Source organism: Vulpes lagopus, chromosome 5, assembly GCF_018345385.1.
Source record: "Vulpes lagopus strain Blue_001 chromosome 5, ASM1834538v1, whole genome shotgun sequence".
NCBI lineage: Eukaryota > Metazoa > Chordata > Mammalia > Carnivora > Canidae > Vulpes > Vulpes lagopus.
Genome location: NC_054828.1, coordinates 58677807 through 58700057, shown reverse-complemented (window position 1 = coordinate 58700057; position 22251 = coordinate 58677807). Strand labels below are relative to the sequence as shown.

Sequence of the window (22251 nt, the reverse complement as noted above, 5' to 3'; positions counted from 1 at the left end):
GGATAGATAAGAAAAAGAACTGAAAAACAGACTTTATGTCAAGCGGCAGTTGGAAAGAAGTTAACCACATTTTCCTTCTCTCAGATGCCCAGTCGTTTTGGCTCATTCTTTTGCTTTTTCGTTGTGATGAGAAAATCTGGAAAGTGAATCAGATTATTTAATTTTGCAATGTGATAACATTATACTAAAAACTTAGGAGGGGTGTACACTAGTAGGTCGCCATGAAAGACATTTTGCAACTTGTATTTTTAGTAAATAGCAGTTTTATTCAGGTGTCACTATCAGATCCAGAAGGTATTTATTGCTTGTACCCTTGTTTTCAAAGAATGATTAAGTTTAATTGGAAACTCATTTGTTTATGCTGGATAGAATGCAAGTTTGTGTATGTATATAGTTTAAAACGTGATATGTAAATTAAAGATTTTTCATTTTGTGTTATTTTTCCTCAGAGACAGAGTACAGTCTGCGTTAGAAGAAGAAAATACATTTGCAGTTACTGTAAGCTCAAGATTAATTTTTTCCTTTATAAAGATTTAAAAATTAAAATGGTTTTTAGTAATAGAATTTGATTTTTGACCCCCATCTTGAGTTTCTTCATTTAAAAAATTTTATATGTAAATAAAAGATAACAATCATAAAATAATCAAATACTGATTTATATAGAATAAAAGGTAAAAGTCCTTTTTTATCTCTTACTCTTCAGTCTGTTTGTTACTAGACACTCTTCTGTGCATCCTTACATGTATATACATAGCCATAGTTTTTTTAATGTATAGTATGATTTCATTTATACATGATACTGAGTTTTTTTCCTTCAATATTTGTTTTCTTTTTCATGTCATTTCATGTGGATTTACCATATTTTTTTCATAGTTTGCCAGAGTATAAATGAACTATAATTTTTTCAGGCATTCTGGTAAGCAACATTAGGTTGTTTCTAATATTTCTGCTATAGCAATCAGTAATGCAATGAACATTCTTTGTATGTATGTATTTGTTTATTTTATTTATTTATTTATTTATTTATTTATTTATTTATTTATTTATTTATATTTTACTTATTTATTCATGAGAGACACAGAGAAGGGGCGGGGAGAGGCAGGCAGAGAAACAGGCTCCATGCAGGGAGCCCAATGTGGGACTCGATCCCGGGTCCACAGGATCACGCCCTGGGCTGAAGGTAGCGCTAAACTGCTGAGCCACCCGGCTGCCCCATTCTTTGTATTTATATATTCCAGTATTTCCTGCACTTCTGGAAGTGAAATTGTTGAGTCAGAGTTTGATACTGTCACATGCCTTCCCAAAGGAATATACTGATGGGTGAAAATGTTTAATACCAATCATTTGATGTTGCCCATTGGAAGGAAGGTGTGTCACTTCAGCGTGGATATCACTGATCATTAGCAAAGTGGAGTGTTCTTCATTCTTAAGCAATAATATTCCTAATCAAATTCTATATTCATATCCTTTGCTTATTTTCCAATTATTATTTTCTCTTACCTAAGTTAAAGATATTCTGTTACTTGTCTTCCAGCTTTATTAAAGGGGTGTTTGTCAAGTAGACATTTCCATTTTTATGTGCTCACATCTTTCAAGTTTTTTTTTTTTTTTTTTTTTAAGATTTTATTTATTTATTCATGAGAGACACAGAGAGAGAGGCAGAGACACAGGTAGAGGGAGAAGCAGGCTCCACCCAGGGAGCCTGACATGGGACTCCATCCTGGGTCTCCAGGGTCAGGTCCTGGCCTGGAGGTGGCGCTAAACCGCTGAGCCACCCGGGTTGCCCAACATCTTTCAAGTTTTCCTTTGTCATTCATTATCTTGTGTCTTGTTAAGGAAGGCCTCTCCTATCTATAAATATTCTCCAATGTTTTCTTCTGAACCCAAATCTTATTTTCTACATAATAAGCTCTCGGGATTTACCTGGAGTAAGGTTTGTCTCTGAAGTAAGAAAGAGACTTAACTTTTTCCAAATGAATATCCGTTTAGTCCAACACCACTTATCAAACAAATATGTTTATCATATTTACACATAGGTCTTTTTTCTTTTATTAATTGATTCATTTGAAAACCAGTATTAGACAACTTGAGTCTTTAAATTCAGACGTTTTGCTATTTGGTAAAGTAAGTCTTCCTCCTCATTTAAAAATACATTTTTGCACATTTTTTCCCAGCTGAACATTACAATATTCATTTTTATTTTTAAGTCTTATTGGGATATTTATTGAAGTAGTAATGAATTTGTAAATTTGAGGAGATAATGACCTCTTTACATGTTGAATCTTTCTGTTTACGATCATAGTGTATCTCCATTTACTTGGATCTTTTATAGTTTATATAAATCTGTACTCTATTAAAAGTCTATATAAATCTTACTGTGAATGGATCCTCTTTCGTATTACATTTTCTAATTAGTTATTACTGTCAAATAGAAGATTAATGATTTATTTGTAGAGCTCATAATTAGCCATTTTTCTCTGAACTCTTACTAGCTCCAGTTGGTTTTTTCATTTGAATTTATCAGGTTTTCTAAGTTGGCAGTAATCGTCCACGCATAGTAAGTTTCCTTTAGTCCTTCTAATCTCTTATTTCTTTAACTTGCCTTATAACATTGACTAGGAGCACCTGTAAAGCATTGATGAATTGTATTAGTAATATCAGGCATTCTTCCTGACTTTTGATAAGAATGCTTTTGTTTTATTTCAGATTAGGGTTTGCTTTGGGATGGGTATTGAATGCAATCAGAGTGTTTTTGCTTCCATGAATATCTGCTTTAATTTATTAATGTAATGGTTTGCATTTTCCTAATGTTGAATTATCTTCAAGTAGGATAAACTGTCATGATATATTCCTAAATATACTGCTAAATTTTATTAGCTAATACTTTATTGAGAACTTTTGGAAATGTATTTTCTTTTTCTTTTTTTTAAAGATTTATTTATTTATTTATGATAGACATAGAGAGAGAGGGAGAGAGGCAGAGACACAGGAGGAGGGAGAAGCAGGCTCCATGCTGGGAGCCTGACGTGGGACTTGATCCCGGGACTCCAGGATCATGCCCTGGGCCAAAGGCAGGCGCCAAACTGCTGAGCCACCCAGGGATCCCCTGTATTTTCTTTTTATGTGACTTATTCTCATTCAGTTTTGGTGTCTGAATTTTGTTAGCTCTCTGGAACAAGATCATAAATCTCCCATTATTTATTTTTTACTCTGTTGGAAGAACATAGAAATTGCTTGTTCTTTAAGGACTTGGTAAAAATATGCCTTTAAAATTATAAGGACCAGGTAGTCTTTTGAGGTTTAATTGCTTTTTCTTTTCTTTTTTTTTTTTTTAATTTTTATTTATTTATGATAGTCACAGAGAGAGAGAGAGAGAGAGGCAGAGACACAGGCAGAAGGAGAAGCAGGCTCCATGCACCGGGAGCCGAATGTGGGATTCGATCCCGGGTCTCCAGGATCGCGCCCTGGGCCAAAGGCAGGCACCAAACTGCTGCGCCACCCAGGGATCCCCTGCTTTTTATTTTCTGATTACAAAAGTAATTCATGTTTAAAGCAACTATAAATCAAAAAAGGAGAAAATACACATTTTTATAGTAAATGATTTCAACCATACATGTCTGTTAATCTTCTTTCACCAAAACTATGTTTACTATCTTTTCAATCTTTTAATTTATTCTACAAACACTGTACATTCCAATCAAGTGACATGTACATGGTGGGAGATTATCATATATTTGGTTATTTATTGAACTTACTAGTTTTTTTTTTTTTTTTTTTAAAGATTTATTTATTTATTCAGTCAGAGAGAGTGAGAGAGAGGCAGAGACACAGGCAGAGGGAGAAGCAGGCTCTGTGCAGGAAGCCCGATGTGGGACTCGATCCCGGGTCTCCAGGATCACACCCCGGGCTGCAGGCGGCGCTAAACCGCTGCGCCACCAGGGCTGCCCTGAACTTACTAGTTTTAATAGTTGTCTTGATTTATTTTCCTATCTACAAATAGTGATGACTTTGGCTTTTTTTTTTTTTAAGATTTTTATTTATTTATTCATAAGAGACAGATAGAGAGGCAGAGATACAAGCCAAGGGAAAAGCAGACTCCATGCAGGGAGCCTGACCTGGGACTCGATCCCGGGTCTCCAGGGTCACGTCCTGGGCTGAAGGCAGCACTAAACTACTGAGCTGCCCGTGGCTTTTCCCCCCATACTTATTACTATTTAGTTCTTTTTCTGGTTTTATATATTAGCTAGAACTTTGAAAGTAAAGTTGAATAATTACAAGAATTCTTTTCATCTCGATTTTTAAAAGATTTTTATTTTTATCTTTTAAATTTGTTTTAAAGTTTTTATTTACTAGAGAGTGTGTGTGAGTGAGGGTGAGGGGCAGAGGAAGAGGAAGAGGGTGAGGGACAAGCTGAGCAGGGACCCTCAGATCATGACCTGAGCCGAAGTCAGATGCCTAACCAACTGAGCCACCCAGGTGCCCTTGTCTTCTGGATTTTCAAGGAATGTCTCTCTACAATAACTTTTGCTATAGGTTTCAACTAGATAGTCTATTAGCAAAATATTCTTCTATTTCTAATTTATGAAGATATTTTTATCAAGTGACATTTTGGCATCTATCAAGATGTTCACGTTGCTTTTTCCTTTAACCCACAAATAAGATGGATTAATTAATAGATTTGACCCATACTTCTACTAGTCACAATATCTTACCTTTTGATATGCTGCTTAATATTACTTGCTAATATTTATATGAAGTTGCATTTTAAAGTCAGTCTTAAGATCCTTGGATTGTTAAGTTTTATTACCTATCAATTTCTGTGTAGGTTGATAAAGAATTTGACATTTTAATTAATTTATTTATTTGAGTTTAAAGTTTTTAAATGTTCACTTTCTGATATGTCACATGACTATATGCTGTCCTTTTTATTAAGATTTTTTTGTTTGTTTCATTTTGTTCTGCATTTTATTTTTCCATACAACATCTCTGGGGAAGTAAGCTTTTAAAATTCCAAGTGTAGCCAGATAATTATCAGGTAAAAGCAGCTGCAAGTTGATCTAGTTTGAAATTTACTTATGAAAATTTTTCAAACATGAATATACAGATTTGTCATATGGTTAAATGTTTATGGGTAATTAAATATAATTATGTCAGATTCACTTTTCCATTTGTATTAAAATATTCTTAGAGCATCTTTTTTTTTTCTTTTCCTTTCTTCAAATAATTTTTTAATAGGCTCTTAATGCCAGTGAGAAAATGGTGGTGGAAGCATTATTTCAGAGAGATTCACTTGTCCGACAAAGTCAGGTATGACTAGAATTTTGAATTTTTTTTTTTAAGATTTTATTTATTTATTCATGAGATTATTCATGAGAGACACAGAGAGGCAGAGACACAGGCCAAGGGAGAAGCAGCCTCCCTGAAGAGAGCCTGATGTGGGACTTGATCTTGGATCCCGGGATCACACCCTGGGCCAAAGGCAGACTCTCAACTGCTGAGCCACCCAGGCATCTTGAAATATTTTTTTATGAAACATGGAGAAAAGGTAGATGACATAACAAGAACTGAAACTTTTTAAACTTAAAACATTAAGATGTTTTTGATCTTTTTATGTAATAATTAAAAGGCATGAAGAACCTTGTTCTTCAATTTTCGAATAATAGCACTATTATTTCTAGGAATAGCCTTTTTTTTTTTTAATTTATTTATGATAGTCACAGAGAGAGAGAGAGAGAGGCAGAGACATAGGCAGAGGGAGAAGCAGGCTCCATGCACCGGGAGCCTGACGTGGGATTCGATCCTGGGTCTCCAGGATCGCGCCCTGGGCCAAAGGCAGGCGCCAAACCGCTGTGCCACCCAGGGATCCCCACATTCTATGTCTTAAAGTAAAAAGTGGTTGGAAAAATTGTTGGTATTTTTTTAAGTAGAAACATTTTTTGAATTAAGGATAGAAATACCACTTCAAATAAAACACTAACAGATATTATAGTTAACACTCTTTTTTTCTTTTCTTTTTTTTCCTAGCTGGTGGTGGATTGGCTAGAGAGCATTGCCAAAGATGAGATTGGAGATTTTTCTGATAATATTGAGTTTTATGCAAAATCCGTATATTGGTAAGTTGCTAAGCATTTCTTCTTTTTTTTTTTTTTAAGATTTTACTTATTCACGAGAGACACACAGAAAGAGAGAGAGGCAGAGACACAGGCAGAGGGAGAAGCAGGCTCCATGCAGGGAGCCCGACATGGGACTCCATCCCAGGTCTCCCGGATCACACCCTGGGCTGAAGGCGGTGCTAAACCACTGAACCACCCAGGCTGCCTTAAACATTTATTCTTGAAGTCACTCAACATTGGTTTTGTTTATTTATCTTTCAATAAATACTTAGTTCTTACTAGTAAGCTTATTCGGTCTGTCAGCAAAACAGATAAAAACCCTGCATTTATGGTGTTATAATTGTTTAAGAGAGTTAGACCACAAATAAATATTTAGCCTCTTGGGTAATTAGAGCTTTGAAAAAAAGGATAGAGGATAGAAGATGACGTGGGTCCAACTTTAAAATAGAAAAGGTAATCAGGGCAGGCCTCTCTAAGGAAGTAATAGGTAATGAATGAGAGCAGGCAAAGCATGCAAAAATCGGGGACAAGTGTGCTAGGCAGGAACAGAAACTGCAAAGATCCTGAAAATGTAAAGTATTTACACAAGGAGGCCAGTGTGAACACAGCAAAGTATGGTAGAAAATGAGTTTGAAGAGAGTCAAATCCTATAGGACTTTTATAGGCTAGGGTAAGGCTGTGGATTTTATTCTAAATGTGATGGAAAACCTTAAGAATTAATGACATGGTCTGATTTGTGTTTTCAAACAATTACCTGGCTATATTTTCTTAGTAATTGTAATTCAGTCATCAAGAAGATACTTTAGCTGTGTTTCCAGCTACTTGTGATTGTTTAAAAAAAGACTTTGGCCACTACTTTCTGTAGTACTTTCAAACTAATTTAGGACCTTGAAACCAAAAAGCATCCTTAGGTTAAAGGGACATTTTATTTCAAGATTTGAAGAAAAAGTTCAGATAGTGCTTCAATCCAGTAACATTTTGCCTGTACAAAGTCTGCAAGTTCATTATTAGATCTTTTCTCTGCTTAATTAGGAAATTAGAGCTATTCAGTGTTTGTTAAAAATGAACTCTTGAGTAATTGTAATTTTTCTGGGAAAAAAATTTTCATTAAAAATTTAGAAATTTGGGCAGCCCGGGTGGCTCAGCCGTTTAGTGCCGCCTTTGGCCTGGGGGGTGATCCTAGAGACCCAGGATCGAGTCCCATGTTGGGCTCCCTGCATGGAGCCTGCTTCTCCCTCTGCCTGTGTCTCTGCCTCTTTCTCTGTGTGTGTGTGTGTGTGTGTCTCATGAATAAATGAATAAAATCTTTAAAAAAAAATTTCAGAAATTTAAATTAAAATGCCTAGTTAATTAAGGTTTGACCATTTTTTATGGTCAGTATCCTTTTCTTACTGATCAGTGGAATGGAATATAGAACCCAGAAACTGACACACACTTAGATGGTCAGTTGGTATTCAGTAAAGGTGTTAAAGCAATCAATGGCAGAATGAATGTCTTTTTAACAAACTATGCAGAAAAAACTAGACATCTATGCAAAAAAAGGGTCAACCTTGACACCTCCCTCACACCATACCCAGCATTTAATTCAGGATGAATCACAAAAGCTAAAACCACAGACCTTTTAGAGGAGAACATGGGAGGACATCTTTGTGTTTGTGGATAGGCAAGAATTTCTTAGGTCGTAGGAAGCAGTAATCAGGGAAGATGGATTGGACTTCATCAAAATGAAAAACTTCATTAAGAAAACAAGCCACCCACTGGAAGAAAGATGTAAGATTGTAGCTGATAGAGAACTACTGCTCAGTAATAAAAAGATAATGCGGTAAGAAAAGGGCAAAGATTTGTTTGTTTGTTTTTTTTTTTTAAAGATTTATTTATTCATGAGAGACACAGAGAGAGAGGCAGAGACACAGGCAGAGGGAGAAGCAGGCTTCACTCAGGGAGCCCGATGTGGGACTCGATCCAGGGTCTCCAGGATCACACCCCGGGCTGCAGGTGGCGCTAAACCGCTGGGCCATGAGGGCCGCCCCAAGGGCAAAGATTTGAACAGATACCTCACAAAAGCAGATAGATGAATGACCAATAAAGACATTAAGCATGTCCAGCATTGTTAGTCATCTGAGCTAAAATACCTCTTTCTATTTAGCATTTTTGCATGTTTTTCTGAGTTTGTCCTCTGTTTTTCTTGCTTTGACTGATTTTACTTTCTTAATTGACCTATTAAAATAACCCCTGTAAAAAATTTTGTACTTTTTCTTGCAGGGAAAATACTCTGCATACCCTGAAACAGCGGCAGCTACCTTCTTACATAGGAAGTGTCCGTCCCCTTGTCACTGAATTAGTAAGTTTCTTTGAGATGAAAGTTGTCTTCGAGGTTCCATGATTGTTTTTTAAAGGCTGAGAATTTTTCTTCCTGTGGATTCTTGTTTTGGTTTCCCAAAGGTCTGCATATACTGTTTAAAACTAGTTAGTTGGCTTTTGATTTTGATGGAATATGTTTGAACATATCTACGGCCCATAAATTATAAATAATAAAAGATGGTAGAGAAAGAGATTTGCCAGCTTTAAAAACTAATATTGGTCTTACAGTAAGGTTTGACTCTTTAGCTGTAAGGTGATGACTTATGAAAGTTCTTGTATCTAAAAAGCAGAGAGAAAAAAAGCTTCAAATTAGCTTGAGGTTAGAAAGGTCATTCTAAAATTTGAGTAATAGGAATAATAGTAGATCTGAAAAGAGCAGGAGTCTAATTCTTATAGAAATAAAGAAATAGAGCTTTGTGACAGATGGAGACATGTGAACTAAATTTTTATTATGAAAAATGGGAGAAATAAGTAACAATTGGGAAAATTGATAGAATTCCATTGGGTAACAAAAGTGGTCTTGATGAAAATTGTTTGGAAACTACTAGAAGATCTTGAAATAAATTCTAGCTAAATTACCTTGCAGCAAGCAACTAAGAATCATTTAAACATCTGAAAAAAATCATTTAAAATCATTTAACATCATTAAAAATCATTTAACATCTGAAAGTGATGATTTCCTTCTTGCCAGAAAGAGAACATGTTCCAAAACTGAATGATTGTATCTGTCTGCAAAAAATTTGTGAAAGAGCTATTTTACCTATTACATACCTTTTTTTCTGAATTGATACTCATATTAGCATATTAGCATATACTTAGTAACATTTCAAATAAGAGTCACATTAAAATTAAATTAAACTTCACTTAAAATTTACCATGAATATCATGTGTGCTATTTGTTGGAAAAATAAGGACAATATGTTATCCCAAATGTTTAAAGGCACATTTTTTTCTGTCTATGAAAGAGTAGGTGGGAATAACTATTTTAGGTGGATTTTATTTATTAGAAATTTGTTCTTAAAATTTTTTTTTATTGGATACCTGTGTGTTTTCTATGGCCTTTGTTTTATAATGAGCTCTCTCCTCATATGTCTCAAAAAGTACCAGCTAAGCATTTTCAAGTCACAGAACATATTGTCGACTCTTCCTTTAGTTTTCCTCTGAACTCATTCTCCATCTAGGCCTGGTTCTGGTTAGAATGAACTTGGTGTGTAGTTGCTACAACAGGGTATGTTATGTCAGCTTGAATGATGAGTGGCGTTTTTAGAATTACCTCGTGAGGCTGCCATAGTGCTGTTACTGCCTTGCCTGACCTAGGCATGTACCTCTGCAGGGCGGCAGAGTGTTTTGAATGGGCAGCAGGCAGTTGTGTGGGTATCTGGAACACTTGTGATACTTTCACTCCTTTTGTTAACTGAATTGTAACTAAATCTATTTCAGTATATAAACTCAGGAGATTTATCATTTCTTGGTGATGTTTATTTTATTTTTAAAGACTTTATTTATTCATAGAGAGAGAGAGAGAGGGAGAGGGAGAGAGAGAGGCAGAGACACAGGCAAAAAGAGAAGCAGGCTCCATGCAAAGAGCCTGACGTGGGACTCGATCCAGGGTCTCCAGGATCACGCCCTGGGCTGCAGGCGGCACTAAACCGCTGTGCCACCGGGGCTGCCCTCTTGGTGATGTTTAAAATGTATGTGGGTACAAAGAATTTGTCATTAATGATCTTTTTTTTTTTTTTTTTTTTTTTGGTAGGACCCTGATGCTCCTATTAGACAGAAAATGCCCCTTGATGATCTGGATAGAGAAGATGAAGTCAGATTACTCAAGTATCTTTTCACTTTAATCCGTGCTGGAATGACAGAAGAGGTAAGTCATCTATCCCTGCTTCTTCAAAGTCAAGGACTCATTAAGTTGGAAGGGATCTTTGTGACCACCATCTGTCTCCTCAATGCAGTAATCTCTTCCACCCTATTTCTGGATCTGCTTCCTGTTTGAACATTTCCAGTGATAAATACATTGCCTCAGAAAGCAATGCATTCTTGTTTGTGCAACTCTAATAGAAAATTCTTTTTAAAAAGTCAGACTTCGGGCAGCCCAGGTGGCTTAGCGGTTTAGTGCCGCCTTCGGCCCAGGGTGTGATCCTGGAGACCCAGGATCGAGTCCCATGTGGGGTTTCCTGCGTGGAGTCTGCTTCTCCCTCTGCCTGTGTCTCTGCCTCTCTCTTTGTGTGTCTCTCATGAATGAATAAGTAAAATCTTTAAAAAATAAAAAAATAAAAAATAAAAGTCAGACTTTGCCTATGATATGGGGAATATCATATCATATCATATGCCTATGATATGCCTAGGCATATCCCCATTATTTTAAGTTCTGATTTTTAAGAGTTGAGAATGAGTCTGATCCTAACTGCTCTTCTAGGTGACAATATTTACCCTTGAATGGTCCTCAGACTTCTTTTTATCTCACTTTTTAAAGTCTGTTTTGTGGTAGGTGAGGTCTTATATACAGAATGTTAAGTATTGGGACACCTGGGTGGTTCAGGGGTTGAGCGTCTGTTTGTGGCTCAGGGCATGATCCTGGAGTCCCAGGATCGAGTCCCACATCAGGCTCCCTGTGAGGAGCCTCCTACTCCCTCTGCCTATGTCTCTGCCTCTCTCTGTGTCTCTCATGAATAAATAAATAAAATCTTTAAAAAATACCCCAGAATTCTTTAAAGGAAAAAAATAAAGCTAAGTATCTAATTAAACAGCTTACCTGGAGGACTTTGCTGACTCTTGAGGTGAGGCAGTCTGATGCCTAGGAGCTTCAAGCTTAGAGTAATAGGTTGTACCTGTTTTGCAGTCTTCTTGGTGATGTTCTTTAGGTGGATATATGTTAGTTCAAATTGTTGTGATTTCTTATGGTAGTAAGTCTTGAATTATTAAGCATCATTCTTATTTATCAGTTAAGAAAAGAAGTGGTTATTACATACCCGTTTACTCAGAAAATATTTACGTTCCAGCCACTCTACCTGGTGATGTGGAGAATAACTAGGAATCACAATGGCAATTAAGGATGTATTTTTAAAAAAAACAAAACAGGCGCCTCGGTGGGTGGCTCAGTTGGTTAAGTGTCTGCTCTTGGCTTAGGTCCTGATATCAGGGGTCCCGGGATTGAGCCCTGCATTGGACTTCTGCTCAGCGGGGAGCCTGCTTCTCCTTCTGTCCCTCCCCTTGCTTATGCTCACTGTCTGTCTCTCAAATGAATAAATAAAATCTTAAACAAAACAAACCCAGAGAACAATAATGTCACATTACTGAAAGCTTGAAAAACAAAAACTCTCAAGTCCTGCTATCTCTACATAACCACAGATAGAGGTGGGATTTTGTTTGTTTTTACTTATAACAGTCTTTTTTTCCTGCCTCTGTTATTTCCTTAGAGGTAGCAAGGGCTTCAATAAAGTCCATGTTTTCCATCATTTCTATTTACAGGCAAACAATAATACGGTCCTGAAACCTAGAGAGCTTGGGTGACTTCCAAGGTCCTAGGATTAGTGAAATAATCAAGGCTGGAATGCAAGGCTCTGATCCTAATTCAATGCCTATTCTGTTACAGTGTGGTTACTCTGGCTCTACCACTCACTGGCTGTGTGTCCATGAGTAAGCTAGTCACCTTTGTACCCCTATTTGGGAATAGATGATAATCTATTGATCGGTCACATAATGAACACCTCTCTCTTGGGGTTCATATGAGGATCAAGGGAGTTAATTCATTTGAAGTACCTAGCACAGTGTCTTGCTCATAGTAAATATTTAATAAATGAGAACTCTCATTATTAACATTTTCACGTTACATATGGTAATAGAGTCTCAAAAAGACAAGAGAATAAGATTTTTTTTTTTTCTTTTTCTTTTTCCATTTTACTTTTTGACCCTCTTCATCCATTTCTTTTAACCCCCACCTCTGGAAACCACCAATCTGTTCTCTGTATTCATGAGCTTGTTTTGTTGTTTACTTTTTTAATTCCACATATAATAAGAGAGGTTACATGATATTTTTTAGTCTGACTTATTTCACTTAGCATAATGTCCTCTAGATCCATCCATGTTGGTTCAAATATTAAGATTTCATTCTTTGGCCAAATAATATTCCATTGTATATCTATATACCAAATTTTTTGTCCATTTATCTGTCAATGAACACTTAAGGTTGTTTCCATATCTTAGCTATTGTAAATAATGCTGCAGTGAACATGAGAGTGTATATGTATTTTAAAGTTACTATTTTTGTTTTCCTCAGATAAATACCCAGACGTGGAATTACTGGATCATTTGGTTTTTCTAATTTTAATTTTTTGAGGAACTGCCTCATTCTTTTCCACAGAGGCTTACCCAGTTTACATTTCCACCAGCAATGGGCAAGGGTTCCCTTTTTTCCACACCCTTGCCAATGCTTGTTATTTATTATCTTTTGATAAGACTTTTCTTTTATACCTTTTTGAACATAATCATAATCATAGTATATATAATACATTGAGGTTTTTTTTTTTAACAACTTTACTGGGATATAATTCACCTACCATGTAATTCATCCTTTATATTTTATTTAACAAGTCAGTAGTTTTGGTACATTGCATTATTTTTTTACACTGTGGTAAAATATATATAACACAATTTGTCATTTTAACCATTTTTTAGTGTACATTTCAGTGACATTAATCGCATTTACAATTTTATGAAACCATCACTACCATCTGTTTCCAAAGCCTTTGCATCAACCCAAACAGAAACTCTGTGACCATTATGTAGTAACTCCCCATTTCTTCCTCTCTCAGCCCTGGTAACTTCTTTTTTTTTTTTTTTTTTTAAGATTTTATTTATTTATTTAAGAGAGACACAGGCAGCGGGAGAAGCAGGCTCCATGCAGGAGACCTGATGTGGGACTCGATCCCAGGACTCTAGGACCAGGCCCTGGGCTGAAGGCGGTGCTAAACCGCTGAGCCACCCAGGCTGCCCTCAGCCCTGGTAACTTCTGATCCACTTTCTGTCTCTATGAATTTGCCTGTTGTAGCTATTTCATATGAGTGGAATCATGCAATATTTGTCTTTTGTATCTGATTTATTTTGCTTAGGAAAATGTTTTCAAGATTCTATGTATAGTTTTTACCCTTCCCTTTTTAAATAGCATATCAACAAATTTTTCCATGTTATTATATAGCTTTAAAAATTTTTAATGGTCACAAATCCAGAATGATGTTGGGGTCGGACATTCTTTAACTGGTTATATTAATTAGGTTCTCTAGATTCAAATGATAGAAACCCAACTCAGGTTATTTACGAGGAAGGAATTGATTGGCTTATGAAACAGGAAGTATAGAAAGTTATTTCTGGTTTTACACAGGATCCAGAGACTCAAAAGATGTCATTAGGATACCGTCTCTTTCTCAGGCTCTTAGCTCTGTCCCTTGTGTCCGTGATGGCCACCAGCAGACCCAGGCTTACATTTTCCTGCCAGCTAGCAATTCCCACAGAAGGAGTCTGTCTCCTTTTCAGTATCTCCAGCAAGAACCCTAGGAGGATTCTTGTGAGATCACATCCCTAATCTTAGAGTTCCGAGGTGAGATCATAGAATCTTACCCAAACCATATGAATTAAATGGGGAGGAGATGGTTCCTAAAGAGGTGATGTATCTATCTCACTGGTATATCGCGTTGGTTAGTCTAAGCTCATCTGATTGGTACAGTTAACATAAATACCAGTGGGCTGATGAGCATTACAGAGACTTAACAGTGTTTTCATAATACTTTTACATGAATCAACCTCTTTAGCCCCATTTGTTTCTAGCAGAATTAAATGTCCAGAGGCACTGCTGGGCACCATGGGAGCCAATTAGTAAGCCGAAAATCAAAGAGCACATGGATTATTAGGGAAAGAAAGAAGGGCAGAGACCACAGAAAAACGTGGGTGTTGGTGGCAAAGTGAAATGCCCTTACCAGTTATCTACATTGTCCTTTGAAGCATTGTATTTTATCTAATCCTGACATATATTGCTTATACTTTTCTATAAGGCACAAGTACTTTTCCAACTGCAGTGGTTATATGACTAACTGCTCTTTTTTGTTTCTAAAGGCACAACGACTCTGTAAACGCTGTGGTCAGGCATGGAGAGCTGCAACACTTGAAGGCTGGAAACTGTATCACGACCCTAATGTTAATGGAGGTATTTTAGTAGATTTTATTCTGACAAATGGGGATATATTTAGCTCTAAATGCCAGGACTATGAAGCACAGCTTTTGTTTTTATAAATTGTTGAAATTTGCAGTTCTCTATTTTAAACTAAATTTTATTTCTTTTACTGTTTTATAGGAACAGAATTAGAACCTGTAGAGGGGAATCCATATAGGATCATCTGGAAAATAAGTTGTTGGAGAATGGCAGAAGATGTAAGATACAATAAAAATTTACTGATACTGATTTTTACTTTAATTAATTGCAGGCCTGCTGAAGGTGCTCTGAAACATTCAGAGTGGTATAACACCAAAGCTTCTGTTTCAAAAAAATCTTTTTTTTTTTTTTTTTTAATTAAGTAGGCTTCACACCCTACTCCAGTACCCTTTAGGGGCTCGAACTCACAACCCTGAAATTAAGAGTCACGTGCTCTACTGACTGGGTCAGGCAGGCAACCACTGTTTTCAAAAAACTTATCATCAAATTGAAGAATGGGGGGCAAGCTTAACTAATAATCAGAATTATTCAGACACAAGTACTAAGAATTAAACACTGATAAAAGGCAAAAATATAGAAGAAGTACCAAATGCATTCAGAGAATAAGCATTTGACTTCCCAGGAGAGAGAATGGAATTGCACTTTAAAAAATTACTAGGATTTGAGTTTTGGGCATAAAATAAAAGAGGAAAGAATTCTTGGTAGTATGTGTAGTTGCAAAACTCCAGGGAAGGTAGTAAGTCTGTCCGGTTGGAGGAGAAAGCTCACAAAAGGAAATAGAGTCAGTTCTATTGTGACATCACATAACCTGTACATTCCTAAAAAAAAAAATCACTATAGCATGCAAAATTGTGCCAAAAACCCACAGGCCTTTTGGGGAAAATAGAGTTGAGAGCACAGTACTCGAAAACCATCAGTGATATATCAAACGTAAAAACTTAAACATTGTTAAGACAGGAAATACACAAATGCTACAATAAATGCAGTACTTTACATTGGGAAACAACTGAAGTTTACTTGTGGAATTGAGTGTCAGGCGTTTGCAGCTTGTGAGTGACTATGAGGAATAGAAGGAAGTTAGCTGAAATCAAACTGAAAATTGTAACACTTGATATGGATGGAATTGGTGTATAATACACCTGATGAAGTGAGGTAACAGGTGGATGTTTCAGGTATGTTACTTTTGTGTATCATAACTGGCTCCATTCTGCTAGATGTAGTTTATGGCATTCACCTAGTATTTCTTGTAGATGAAATTGTGCATTATGAGGAATTTCCCTTATGTTGAAATTGTTCCTTGATTGATTTATTGCATTGGAACAAATTTGGTTTTTCAAAACAAAGGTTGTAAAAGCACTCATGGAAAAGATGATTGAAAAAAACTAAGAACAGGTATTGGTGATCCTCAAGTGTTGCTCTAAAGAAGGAGTATATCATAGATAGTAATAGTAGTGAACCATCAAAACCTTGAGGGCACACGACAACAGTATTTTAGGAAGATGGGTGACATGAGGGTAAAAAATAGGCTTAAAAATTAAGTGGACTAAAGTCTGAAAAACTAGTTAGGAGTCTATTGGAACTAATCAGACACTAAGTATTAAGGGCCTGTCCTGGGATAATATTGATAGTGGAAAGGAAGGGAGCAAGAATGGTCAAGAGGGTGATTGGAAACAGAGGCAGAGAGGGACTCATTTATATAGAGAATGTCTCTGAAGTTTCTTGTTTAGATGATAAGAAAACAGGAAAGCCCATCCATAGAACCTAATAATAAAAATAATGATTTGATGAATATAATTACTCCTGCTTAGGAATTCAATGCAAACTGATGCAGGACAGGTCCCAGGTGCCTTGTTTTGATGTTCTTAGAGAAGTATCAAGTAGTGTTAGGTATTTAGGGACCTCTAGGGGGAAAACACCTACACCAGATCTATTTGGAATAAAATTTGACTGTGATAAGTAATCATAGCATCTGTTGGAGTTGGGTCTTTCGTCTTGTATTTGAAATTTAGATAGTTGATTTTTCCTGAAGATTCCAGCACTGACTATATCAGCAACCAAGGAGTCTTCCCTTCTTATTGCCCCATTAGATCTTTAATTAAAGTTTAGAAACTATCAAGTTGAATAAATCAGTTTAGAAAACATTGTAAAGTTCCAGATGATGAAAAAAATTGACATACTAAGAAAAACTATTTCAAATGTATACTCATTGTATTTCAGGAACTTTTTAACAGATACGAGAGGGCAATTTATGCAGCTTTAAGTGGGAATCTCAAGCAGGTATGTAATCTATTTTAATTCTTTTTTTTTCCCCCTGTGGAACAAAATCAAGTAGAATAGTGATTTAAGCTGCTTAATTTCATCTATCCCATAATACCAAACAATCTTTTAATACATGGAATCAGACTTTAATTTCTAAGAATCGTCAGTTTAGTTATTATACATATGTAAATATTTTTACAACACACATTTATTGATGACTAATAGTGCCCATAGGTTTATACAGAGGTGTACCACTAAGGCACAATGACTGTTCAGATTGTCTTGCAGGCGTGTGTGCTTCTTGCAAACCCCACCTGCATTTTATAGCTATTTGAGGGCTGTTATAAGAATTAGTTGAAGCACCATCTTACATCAACATGGAAAATTGATGCAATTGTGAACTGACTATGGAAAAAATCTTAACAGTTCAAACTTTGTAGGAGATATGGTGTGGGTGGGGGTAAAGGGTTGCTTGGTATGGTATTTTACAATCCACTATATGTTAATATCATTAAGATGACTTTATAGTCCATATCAATGGAATTAACTGCCTTTCCCTTTTTTTTTTTTTTTTTTTTTTTTTTTTTACCTCTGCTGTTGACTATGTGTATGTGTTTTTGATTTGGAATGGGGATAAAGCTGCTTCCCGTCTGTGACACCTGGGAAGACACAGTATGGGCTTATTTTCGGGTGATGGTGGACAGTTTGGTAGAACAGGAGATCCGGACATCAGTAGTGAATCTGGATGAAACTGAAGAACTCCCTAGGGAATATTTGGAAGCAAAGTGAGTTTGTTCTGTCCTGGTGATTTGTAGTATGCTCTGTAAAGTTTTATTTTGTAGCCCTTGTTCATATTATTAATATTGTTTTATCCCTTTCCTGTTTTCTTTTTAAAGTTGGACCTTAGAAAAGGTATTTGAAGAACTTCAAGCTACTGATAAAAAGGTAAATATTAATAGGAATGTTTTAGGATAACTGGAATAGGAAACAATGAATGTTATGCTGTTGAGGCAGTGTAGTTGAAAGGCAAAAAAAATGTATGAAACTTTGTTATATTTTCTCTTTTTCTTACCTCTTAACCTAATGAAAGACATTCTTTAAAAGCAAGAGATTTAAATCCATATTTAAATGATACATCATTTCTGTCTCTTTGGTTTAGGATTGGTATTATCTAAAAATAAGGCTAGGCCTGTAAGCTAATTTATTCCTTTCTTGTTGAAGAAGAAAAATTTTAGTGGAAAATTAAGACTTTCCTAGATCTTAATCTAATATTTTATTAAGTAGTATTCTCCTAAATAATTTTAAATAACTGAAGTATGTAACAAAATAATCCAAAGATATAAATAAAGCCTCTATAATAATTTCCTCTTCCCTGCTTTATGGTTATTCTCATTCCCCAGAGATGATAAAATATATAGCTATGTAATCTTCCATATCTTTCTCCAAACTCTTTTTTTTTTTTTTTAAAGATTTTTATTTATTTATTCATGAGAGACACAGAGAGAGAAAGCCAGAGACATAGGCAGAGAGAGTCCAAACTCTTAAAAAATGTGTAAATAATGTAGATATCCCAAGGTAGAATTTTGATTTCTGTTGTTTTTTGTATCATACTACATACATTACAGCCTGGGGGGTGGGGTTGTTTTGTTTTGTTTTTATCTATTTATTTACTTTTTTGAGAGAGAAGGTGAAAGAGATTGCATGAGAGAGGAGCAGAGGGAGACAGAGAATCTTAGGCTCCATGCCCAGTGCAGAACCCTAGCATGGAGCCGGACACAGGGCTCAATCTCATGACCTTGAGATCATGATCTGAGCTGAAATCAAGAGTTAGATGCATAACTGACTGAGCTGCTCAGGCTCCCTACTTGTTTTTTTTTGTTTTGTTTTGTTGTATTTTTTTTTTTTCATGTAATGATATTTTCTCCAAGTTAGTGGATATAGATTTAATGTAACCTGACTTACTCTTTTTTCATTTTTTTATTCACGAGACAGACTGAGAGAGAGAGGCAGAGACATAGGCAGAGGGAGAAGCAAGCTCCTTGCAGAGAGCCCCCATGTGGGACTTGATCCCAGGACCCTGGGATCACGACCTGAGCCAAAGGCAGATGCCCAACTACTGAACCACCCAGGCGCCCCTGTTCTTTTTTAATCATTCCTTTTTTGATGGTATTTAGGTGGTTTCTAGCATTACAGTGAACATTTTTATATACATATATGCTTATCTATTAGTCCTGTTTTAGGATAAGTGTCGTAAAAGCAGGGTTGCTGAGTTAGAGGATAGATGTAAATTAAATTAATTACCTGGTTGTAGCATTTAATTCATACTCCCATAAGTAGTTTATTGATATGGCCATTTCCCTGCAATCTCACCAGTCCCAAATGTCACTTTTTGCTAATCCATCAAATTAGGTGGGAAATAGGAACTTACTGTTCTACTCTTATTTCTCTATTTATAAGGCTGAGCAAGTTTTTCTATGCTTATTGACTGTTTGTAGATTTCCTATTCAGATCTTTTACCTACTTTTCTGTTGAGTTTTATCTTTTCCTTATTAGTATATATGATCTTTCTGTATAGTAAAGAAATGAATGCTGCTTCTGTCAAGTGTTTATTTTACCAGTCTGTTATTTTGGAGATTCCAGCTAATTAAAAGTAAAACAACAAAGTAAAAGAATAGATAAGAATGTTAGAAAAGGGGGAATATTTACATATGGTAAAAGTGTAAATTTAGAATCTCAAGATTCAATCAGTTACTAGGATTAATAAAAGAATAATTAATAAGACCTTTTAAGTACCTAAATTCAAGACATTTATCCGAAAAAAAATCATAGCCTGTCGGTACTTTCTATAACTAATTAGAAAAGGACTTAGTGCTCCCCCCAAAAAAGTCCCATTTAAATTATTGACCTAAAAAAAAAAAATTATTGACCTAAACTATAAGATACATAGGAATAAAATTGGTAAGGAGTTTGAGGACCTTCATATAGAAAATATAGAATCTTATTGGAAGACATGAGTAAATGTACCATGTTCCTGGATGAGAGGATATGATATAAATATTAGCCATTCCAAAATTAACATAGATACCTAATAACTCCGATTATTTCTGAACAGAAGACTTTACAAGTAGAAGGATAAGTGAGAATGGCAAGAAAATTTGGAAAAGAATAATACGCAGTATTTGCCTACTCAGTAATGAAACAATGTAATTATATGCAAAACTATATGCAGTTAGCACAGGAATGAATAGATCAGTGAAACAGAGAAGTCCTTATTAGATCCAAGTATGTATTAAAACTTAATAGGTGATCAAAAATGATCTTTCATTTCAAAGGAAGAGGGACAGTTTATTTACATACATGGTATGCGCACGATTGACTTTCTATATGGAGGAAAACAGCTAAATCTCTACCTCACGCCACATATTAAAATCAGTTTCAGATGGAGCAAAAATTTGAATTTAAAAAAGAATGAAAAAATAAATAAAAATAAATAAAAATAAAAAAGAATGAATGCTAAAAGAAAATTCAGATAACAAAATAAAAATTAAAATATATTTAACAAAAAAGAAACTATATGCTTCCAAACAATCCAACAGGTCACTTTCAGTTGTTTTTTTTTTTTTTTTTATTTTAATTTTGTTTGTTTATTCATGAGAGAGAGAGAGAGAGAGAGGCAGAGACACAGAGGGGGAAGCAGGCTCCACGCAGGGAGCCGGACATGGGACTCGATCCTGGGTCTCCAAGATCAGGCCCTGGGCCAAAGGTGGGGCTAAATCTCTGAGCCACCCGAGCTGTCCCTTCTTTTAGTTTTTTCTGCACTGTGTCTAATCACTATTTTGGTGGTTTGTGTTATGTTTGGTGCTGTGTGCAGAAGAGAATGTGCAAGGAATGCTTTCAAGAAGTGCTGTTCATGTTCGAAGGAATCTTACAGTTTGTTTTGCTTCGGTTACATGTGCCCTTTCTGGCTCACCATGACGTGCCAAGAAAAATAGCTTAAAAAAAATTTTTTTTAAAGATTTTATTTATTTATTCATGAGAGACAGAGAGAGAGAGAGAGAGAGGCAGACATACAGGCAGAGGGAGAAGTAGGCTCCATGCAGGGAGCCTGACGTGGGACTCGATCCCAGAATCCCAGGATCACGCCCTGGGCCGAAGGCAGGCGCTAAACCACTGAGCCAGGGATCCCCAGTAAAATACTTTTTAAAAGAAGTTTCATAATATTCACAGAGATTAAATTGCTTTATCACAGTTCTCTACTTTAAAAGATTGTTGTTCACCTTGAGTATATTTCAAAGGTATTGTCTTTCTCAAATTTGTTTTGATCTTCTAAGACCAGTCATACGTAACTTTATCTTCATGTAGTTTCAAAAGTTGATGATTTAATTTACTAATGAATACATACTATAGAATGATCATTGAAAGATTTATAGAAAATATAACAATTTTTTTCAGAGAGTTTTGGAAGAGAATCAAGAACATTATCATATAGTTCAAAAATTCCTTATCCTGGGAGACATTGATGGTAAGATACTATACTTTTATTTTACTTTCTATGAGTTCTTTGTTTTCTTATGTTAATTTTGTAAAAAGTTATCAAAACAGTGCATGACTCACCACATCTTTGTACCAGCCTATTTGAATGCAACTATTAATTGTTAGATAATAGAGTTTGAATTTAATCCAGGGTCTGTTTTATATAGTGGTTATTAACAATGAGGTAGTGATTTCAGAGTACTCTAGGAATACAGTGAATATCCTTGGTAATGTTTATTTCTGTTCTTTTGATTTTTATTCCTGTTGTTGAATTTTTGCTTTGGCTTGTAGGTTTGATGAATGAATTTAACAAATGGCTTTCCAAAAGCAGAAACAATCTACCTGGACACCTCCTCCGCTTCATGACTCACCTCATTTTGTTTTTTCACACTTTGGGACTGCAGATCAAAGTAAATAAAAAAGAACAATTTACTCTCCTTTGCAAGGCTAATGCTATATGCTTCTCATTAGGAAAACATGCTACTTTGTTGTTTTCTAGAAATGGTGGTAAGGGTACAGAAGTTTTTTTTTTTAAAAAAAAAGATTTTGCTTATTTGAGAGAGAGAGAGAGAGAGAGAGAACGAGTTGGGAGGGGCAGAGGGAGAAATAGACTGGCTGCTGAGCAGAGAACCCTATGCAGGGCTTGATCACAGGACCCTGGGATCATGACCTGAACTGAAGGCAGATGCTTAACCAGCTGAGCCACCCAGGTGCCCCAGTACAGAAGTCTTGTATATAGTCTCCTATGGTCACTCAGTGATGACTCACTGAGGGTGGTCC

The 22251-nt window shown here is 35.8% G+C and overlaps 1 protein-coding gene across 4 annotated transcripts in view; it reads left to right on the top strand.

The window, feature by feature from the left end:
* Positions 1 to 22251, top strand: part of NUP107 (nucleoporin 107) — a 49199-nt gene that overhangs the window by 14213 nt on the left and 12735 nt on the right. For all 4 annotated transcript variants that reach the window (XM_041757505.1, XM_041757504.1, XM_041757506.1 and 1 more), the window contains 12 exons: positions 450 to 498; positions 5236 to 5307; positions 6025 to 6113; positions 8376 to 8454; positions 10228 to 10341; positions 14583 to 14673; positions 14821 to 14897; positions 16897 to 16956; positions 17578 to 17723; positions 17835 to 17883; positions 21391 to 21460; positions 21763 to 21881. In XM_041757505.1, coding sequence (XP_041613439.1) covers positions 450 to 498; positions 5236 to 5307; positions 6025 to 6113; positions 8376 to 8454; positions 10228 to 10341; positions 14583 to 14673; positions 14821 to 14897; positions 16897 to 16956; positions 17578 to 17723; positions 17835 to 17883; positions 21391 to 21460; positions 21763 to 21881 — 1015 coding nt within the window. The remainder of the gene's footprint in view (positions 1 to 449; positions 499 to 5235; positions 5308 to 6024; positions 6114 to 8375; positions 8455 to 10227; positions 10342 to 14582; positions 14674 to 14820; positions 14898 to 16896; positions 16957 to 17577; positions 17724 to 17834; positions 17884 to 21390; positions 21461 to 21762; positions 21882 to 22251) is intronic.